Source organism: Orycteropus afer, unplaced genomic scaffold (genome assembly GCF_000298275.1).
Source record: "Orycteropus afer afer isolate SDZICR_OR568_19922 unplaced genomic scaffold, OryAfe1.0 scaffold00234, whole genome shotgun sequence".
Classification (NCBI taxonomy): domain Eukaryota; kingdom Metazoa; phylum Chordata; class Mammalia; order Tubulidentata; family Orycteropodidae; genus Orycteropus; species Orycteropus afer.
In genome coordinates this window covers 4,511,670-4,519,908 of record NW_006921821.1, presented here as the reverse complement: position 1 = coordinate 4,519,908, position 8,239 = coordinate 4,511,670, and the positions used below count along the sequence as shown (strand labels likewise).

General features: G+C 37.6%; 1 protein-coding gene across 1 annotated transcript in view; it reads left to right on the top strand.

Annotated features, from left to right (window-relative positions):
- ARHGAP28 (Rho GTPase activating protein 28) overlaps positions 1 to 6,667 on the top strand; it is a 293,733-nt gene extending 287,066 nt beyond the window's left edge. Inside the window, exons 17-18 of the mRNA XM_042782071.1 lie at positions 4,349 to 4,413; positions 6,573 to 6,667. Of these exons, the coding sequence (XP_042638005.1) occupies positions 4,349 to 4,413; positions 6,573 to 6,667 (160 nt within the window). The remainder of the gene's footprint in view (positions 1 to 4,348; positions 4,414 to 6,572) is intronic.
- The last annotated feature ends 1,572 nt before the right edge of the window (positions 6,668 to 8,239 follow it).

Sequence of the window (8,239 nt, the reverse complement as noted above, 5' to 3'; positions counted from 1 at the left end):
ACTTCCGTAGTGATAACTGCCTCGGAAACCCAAGGAGGGGTCGCTATGAGTCGGGGCCAACTCGACGGCAAATAACAACAACAACAACAATGGTTTTGGTGGAGAGAGAAATATTTGGATTGGAGAAGCAAGATAGTATGTGCTCAACTGATTTTTGAAAAAGGTACAAAAGCAATTCTTTGGAGGAAAGATAGCCTTTTCAACAAATGGTGGTATAGCAACTGGAAACCCATAGCAAAACGAAACAAAACCTCAAGATAAAACTCACATCTTATACAAAAGTTAACACAATATTAATCACAGAGATTCAACATAAGAAATCAATGTAATGCACCACATTAATAGACTGAAGGAAAGACACACACACACATACACACACATCATCTTGATGTAGAAAAAGTCTCTTGAAAACTCCAACACCCTTTCATGGTTAAAAAAAAAAAAAAAAGAATAGAAGGGAGATTTCTTAACAAGACAAAAGGCATTTATGGGAAAAAAAAAACAAAAAAACAAAAAAAACACAGCAAACATCATCTTCAAGGGTGAAAGACTGAAAGCTTTCCTCCTAAGATCAGGATGCTTGCTTTCACCAGTTACTCAACACTATACCGGAAGTCCTAGCTAGAGCAGTTAGGCAAGAAAAAGAAATAAAAGGCATATAAACTGAGGAAGAAAAAATAAAGTGCTATGTACAGATGAGGGAGCTCTGGTAGCATAGTGGCTAAGACTTGACTGCTAACCAGAAGGCTGGCGGTTCAAACCCACCAGCCTCTCCTCAGAAGGAAGGTTGGGCAATCCTACTTCCGTAGTGATACTGCCTCGGAAATCCAAGGAGGGGTCGCTATGAGTCGGGGCCAACTCGACGGCAAATAACAACAGCAACACGTACAGATGAAGTACTATATATAGAAAATCCTAAAGAATTCTCAAGAAAGCTACTAGAGCTAATAAACGAATTCAGCAATATTGTACAGCACAAGTTTAGCAGACAGAAGTCAATTGTATTTCTATATACCAGCAGCAAATTATCTGAAAATGAAATTAGGGAAACAATTTCTTTTGCAATAGCATCTAAAAGAATAAAATACCTAAGAATGTACTTCCTTTACCAAGGAGGTTAAAGACTTTTACATTGTGAAATATAAAATTCTGCTCTAAGAAATTAAAGAGTATTTAAAGAAATGGAAAGCAATTTTGTGTTCCTGGATTGGAAGACTTAGTATTGTTAAGATCACAATTCACCTATGAAAATTCCAACAGGATTTTTTTGCAGAAATGGAAAAGCTGATCATCAAATTCATATCATTGCAAGGGGTCCCAAATAGTCAAAACAAAGGAGGACTCATGCTTCTCAATTTTAAACTGTATTGTAAACCTACAGTACTCAAAATAATGTGGTCCTGGTAAAAATACAGACATATAGCCTAATGGAATCGAATTGATAATCCAGTAGTAAACCCATATGGCCAACTGATTTTCAATAATGGTGATAAATTAATTCACTCTGAGAATAGTTCAGTGCATGGTGCTGGGACAACTGGATCTCTACATGCAAAAGAATGATGAGAAATGGTCCTCACAATGTATACAAAAATTAAGATGAATCAATGACCAAAACACAAGTTTAAACCATAAAACTCTTATAAGTAAACATAGGGGTAAATTTGAGGGTTTTCTTTTAGAGAATGAATTCTTAGATATGACATCAAAAGCACAAGCAACAGGAGAAGAAATGGATAAACCAGACTTCATCAAAATTAAAAACTTATGCACATCAAGGCACATTATCAAGAAAGTGAAAAGACAACCTACAGGATGGGAGAAAATATCTGGAAATCATATATCAGATAAGGGTTTATTATCCAGAATGTACAAAGAACTCTCAATGCTCAACATCAGTAAGACTAACAACCCATTTAAAAATTGTGAAAGGATGTTTGCCAAAGAAGAGAGATGAATGGCCAGTAAGCACATACAAAGATGCTCATCATCAGTCACTATTAGGGAAATGTGAATCAAAATCACCTGATACACTACTTGATTATTATTTACAAGGAGGGGGGGAGCTCTGGTGGCATAGTGCCTAAGGCATTTGACTGCTAACCAGAAGGCTGGCGGTTCAAACCCACCAGCCACTCCTCAGAAGGAAGGTTGGGCAATCTACTTCTGTAGTGATACCACCTTGGAAACCCAAGGAGGGGTCACTATGAGTTGGATCTGACTCCACGGCAGTGTGTTACGGAGAAATTGGACACTTGTATGTTGCTAATGGGAATGAAAAATGGTACAGCTTCTGTGGAAAACAATTTGGCAGTTTCCAGAAAAACTTAAATAGGGAATATTACAGTATGGTCTAGCAACTCCACTTCAAGGTATGTATATACCCTAAAGAATTGAAGGCAGTGACTCAAACAGACATATGTACACCAGTGTTCACTGCAGCATTAATCACAGCAGCCAAAAGGTTGAAAGAGCCCAGACATCTATCAGTAAACAAAGGATAAAGAAAATGTGGTATATCATACAATGGAGAAAAATGAAGTTCTAGTATATGCCACATGGATGATTCTTGATAATATTGTGCTAAGTAAAAAATACATGAGCCAAAAGAATAAGTGTTTTTTTCATTCTACTTTTATGAAATATCTAGAATTAGCAAATGTATTGTTCTAGTTACCCAGTGCCACTCTGACAGGAATATACCACAAATGCGATGGCCTTAACAAACAGCAGTTTATTCTTACAATTTGGAGCTTTAAGTCGAAGTTCAAAGTGCCAGGTTCTAGGGGCTGGGTGAAAGCCCCTCAACCTTGGGATCCAGCTCTGCCTCCTGTTCTTGGCCCACTGGAGCTAGAGGTGTTTCTTCACTCAGACAGCTGCTGGCTGCTGAGGCTGAGAAACCCCAAGGTTGACAAGTAAAAAGGCACAGTCCCGATGTTACCAAACAGCAGGCCATTGACTTAAGTCCATTGTAAGTCCTAAGGTGGGCAGAGCATAGCAGGCTGCTGAGCAACGACACGGCTACATGCAGAGTCCAAGCATGCCAAAGGCTAGATAGCCATTTCCAAGGCGTCTCCTTAAATAGAGGAAGCAGACCACATTCCCAAAGGCAGTTACTCAGCTGCTTGTGGTAGATTCCACCATGGAGCTGATTGCCAGTCTCATCATGGGGAATAACTATCACCAGCTGCCCAGCCACTCAACCAGGCCCAGCCAAGTTGACAAACATAACTACCACATGTATTAAGGCAAAAGATGATTAGTGATTACCAGGCCTGGGAAAAGGGGGAAACGGGGAGGTTTTAAAAAATGGATCACATATTTCACTGAACCTAGAACTATAAAATTTTAGAAAAAACAAAAAGACATAAAACTAGTGAAGATTTTCTAGATTTGACACCAGAAGCATGAGCAATAAAAGATAAAAACTGATCATTTGACCTTATCAAAATTGAAAATATTTACTCTGAAAGATCTAGTGAAGAGAATGAAAAGAGTGACTACAAATTGAGAAAAGATATTTGCAAACCACACATCTGGCAAGAGACTAGTATATCTAATCTAAAAAAAAAATCAGCATTGAAAAAAATTTATTACATGTACATACATAGGTATCTACAACTACCTCAAACTAAAATGTTTAATTAATCACAAAAAGTAGGAAGGATACATACTTCTTTCTCACCTTCCTCATAATCCTGAACCAGGGGGGAGATGAGCAGTGGTCTTTCAGGCTTTCCTACCCCAGCTTTCTAGTGTGGTGTGGACACATTAAACTGGGAAATTATTTTCTCTGACTTGCTGTTATTATAGGGCAGAGACACGTAATGAAATCAGCCTTGAAAGCCTGCCAAATGTTAGGCAAGGTTAGAAATGTGGCATGAGCTGTGGAGGCAATTCCATTCCTTTGTTTCCAAATACAGAAATGAAACCTGACTTCTTTTGAACTGAGACCAATGAGACCAGTGACAAGGCGATATGAAACATCCAGTTGTTCACTGGCAAGCCTTGATATGTGAGCAACAGTCATGCCTCTAAAATGGAGCTGGCAGTGGTGAATGGAGTGGACTCTGTTGCTGTAGAACATCACAGCATTCCAGCTTGGCTTTGGAATAGTCCCCATCCTCTCTGGACCTCAGCATTTTGTCTGTGTCAAACAGAAAAAAAATATATATATATATATATATATATATATATATACATATATATTATTACAGTATAAATCATAGTAATGATTTGTGGAGTGTACAAAGAAAAATGGATTATTTTTTTGTTTGTTTACTTAAGCCACAGATTTACTTCAGATCATAAAAGAGGGTTAAAAATTTTATTTACTTTCTCATTTTAGTCATGGTTCATCAGGATGCATTAAGATCCAGAACCAAAGGTTATATGAAATTGGAGGAAATATAGGTGAGTGTTCTTTAATAATTTTTACTCTAAATCCTCTGACTACTCTAAAAGAAATGTGTTGCTATTATTAAAGTATATTCTATAAGTTTCTTTGACAAAATTTAAAATCAGTAAGTTTCTGACTTTCCAATCTCATCTAAGAACAATTGCATTATTTTTCTAGAATATTTTCTAAATTTAAATGGGAATATTTTAGTTTTGATATGGAATAGACTTTTGGGTTTTTTAAAGTTGGAAAGTCTCTTTTTGGGGACTCATGCAAACCAATAGAGGAGAGAACATCATGAGAACTTTCAGAAGTATGAGACCCTTTTTTTTTTTTTAACTTCCCTATTTCCACTCTCAGTCAGAGGTCACTTTTCATATTTCCCTGATGGGGTGGAAAATGAATCAGAAGATAATGTCCACATCTTCCTTTACACTTACTTCTCCCTTACTGACTATCTTGTTATCCAATATTTTGCATTCATGATAATAGTAAAAGATCTACTATCTTACTATTTTGTGCATTAACGACATACATCTGGCCAAAATGAATGCTGAGGTGCAAGGCAAGAGTAATGCTGGGGGTGATGATTAAGGTTGTATGCTAGCTTGGCTGGATCATGGCAATTACGTAATGATGTAATTTGTCAGTTATATAACAATGTAGTCATCCTCCGTTTTGTGATCTGATGTGGTCATCCTCCCTTTTTGCATGATACCTATTTTCTCATTAACAACTTGGTCTTTGGAATCTAACCATATTGATAAATGAGGAGTAGATAGAATTGCATCCCTGCCCTTAGACTACACCTGCCCTCCTAGTATGGAGGAACTCTTTCTGCCCCCTTTTAGGGCCAGCACTTCCCCTGGCCTCACTTGACAGAACTCGGCCCTCCGCAGGGCATGGCTCTAGGAAAGTCCTACACTCTCCTGCATCACCAGTGCTTCCCTCTCAAAGGTATCAATTCCATCTGCATAAAAACTTACAGTATTTTCTCTCAGATTTACAAAACTCTATCTTAACTTCCTTCAAGTTTAATCCCATTTCTCTCTTCCACTTTAAAACAAAAATTCCTTGAAGAAGTTATCTGTACTCCAATTTCTTCCCCCCTCTTCCCTATTGAAGGAGCTCTGGTGCTATAGTTTTTAAAGCACTTGGCTGTTAATCACAATGTTGATGGTTCAAATCCACCAACCACTCCAAGAGAGAAAGATGATTCAGTAACAGTTTATAGCCTTGGAAACCCTATAGGGCAACTCTACTCTGTCCTATAGGGTCACTATGAGTTGGAATCAACTTGATGGCAGTTGGTTTGGCTTGGTTGGCTTGGTTTGGTTTACTCCCTCTTGACTCCATTTCAGGCAGGCTTCACCCCCACCACTCCACTTTGATTGCACCCTTGTCAAGGTCATCAGAGAAATCTTAGGTTATAAAATCCAATAGTTCCCTTTCAATGGTTGTGTTCCTTTACTGAGTTAATCTTCCCCTTCTTTTAAAAACATTCCCTCCACTTCAATGGTTGCCGTTTTTAGGAAGTCGACTTGCTGAGGCATTGCTGTCCCTAGAATTCCAGTCCCTAGAATGATGCCTGACATATAATAACTCTCAATAAATAATTGTTGAATGAATGGATGAATCAAGCAAGCAAATCTTGGTAATTTATGAGAGACAGAGGTGTACATTCCAAATGCACTGTGCACAAAGATAGTCAAATTCTGTACTTGTCCTATGGAATAATTTTCTCATTTTTCTTTCCAGATTTCTTGCCTATGTATAGTAAAGGTGTATAGAACATATACACCTACATGTATAGTAAAGGTGGGGGTGTGCATGACCATTCCTAACATTTATTTGCTTGAATCTTCTCTATTCCTGGTCACTTTTCTATCTGTAAAACCAAGTTCTTGCCATATTTTTCCATTTGAAGTGGTGAAGCTAGGAGCAATTTGCCTGATTATATGTGTTTCTGCTGTTGGACATGAAATTTAGTTGAAGTATGTCACAATCTTTAAAAAGTAAAACAAGGCTTTTTTCTAAGAAAATTTGAAATATATCTACTTGTTTTTGTCTTAGAGAACTAGACTGGCCTTATTTGAACCTTACAAATACACATACACACAGAGAGAAAAGCATGCACTCTGAAACACATTCTCTGATTTTCTCTTTCTTTTAGGGCAACATTGCTTGGATCCAGATGCTTATATTTTGGATGTATATCATGTAAATCCTCATGCTGAGTGGGTGATTAAACCCCAGTCAAGTTTTTGAAGTACTCTTAAAAATGGACACTGCACTGGTAGGGGGAAAAAAAGATCGGCTTTGACATACTCATTTCTCTAATCCTCTTGATGTTTCTGGGCCCCAAGTCCTGGTGTCTTGTGGCATCATCAGTGTGAACATTGGAAGAAGAGCTGGTTAATCGTTTGAGCTGAAGCTTTCTTATGCTGCTTCCTTGAAAAAGTAAAGGAAATGGCATGTGATCCTTCCAGAAGGAAGGCCAATCTAGAATACTGAACTTTCATCATTTCTAGTATTTTGATTTCACAGAAGAAATGAAGTTGGCCTTATACCTGGAGATAAGAAATACTTCTGTTTGTAGCAAATGCTACCAAACACAAGAGGTGAATGAGACCCTGTTTTATACTTATATTATACACATACATTGACATTTTTGAGCAAGAATGGCTACAATGTCCATAATTTTTGCTCAGCAATATTTCCAAAGGGAATTCAATTTCTAAAGTTAAGCATACAATATTTATGCGTCTGACTCACTCCTGAATTGCAGGAGGAGGAAGTTTTGTTTAGAGAAAACTGTGTTATTTGTGTACATCATGCTATATTATGACTATCGGCATTCTGGTGCAAATGGACATTAATCTATCATTGACTCCATTGAAATTTGTGTTTTTAAAGCTTATTTGTTTATAAGCACATGTCCCCATAGAGAAGCATACTTTGGCAAAAGGTATCCTGCTTTCACAATTTTCCTTATAGTCATAAGCCACAGCCCATTTTCTGCTCATGTGCTGGGCACAATTTCTTTTTCTCATCAAATACACCGTTTTGTATATTTTACGACTGTAAGTAGTCACTTTCTCTGCCACAATTTTAAAGATACCAAATTGCTTTTATCCACGAGTACTGAAAATGTAGCTATACCCAGGTTTTACATGCTCTAAGAGCCCAGTTTGCTTGTGCTCATTAATCATAGACATGGCCAACCACTATATATTGGCATCCCACTTTAAAAATGGGCAGATGTTTGGTTAGCAGGAAACAATCTTGCTATCAAGATTCTGTGGAGTCATTTTCCAAACCTGCAAGTGGCCAGAACACACAGTCCCCTGCGATTCTCATTTAGAGCAAATCTATAATGTGCTCAGGGATTGACAGCTCTGCCTTACTTCTTGAGACTGTGGAGCTAGTGCTTCTAGAATAGTTACATGGAGACAGAGTTATCATTTGTCCCAGGGGTGTTCCATAGATTGGAATGCAAAGATTGAGCTTTTTATGAATTTATATGAGTTTTAAAAGAGTTTTGAAGCCCAAATGACTCCCTTTCTCTATCCTTCTGTCTTGCATTTCAAAAAATTTACGGGAAAAAAAAAACTTGCTGATAAATACAGAAGATATCTTACTTTACACACTCACCAAGTCTCAACACATAAACAAAGAAGAAAAAACCCAACTCACTGCTTTTAAGTCAGATCAGACTCTTAGTGACCCCCTCCTTGAGTTTCCGAGGCAGTATCACTATGGAAGTAGATTGCCCAGTCAATACATAATGTGATATAATTTAATTTAAGCCCATATGTGGAAGAAATCTTTCATATGCTG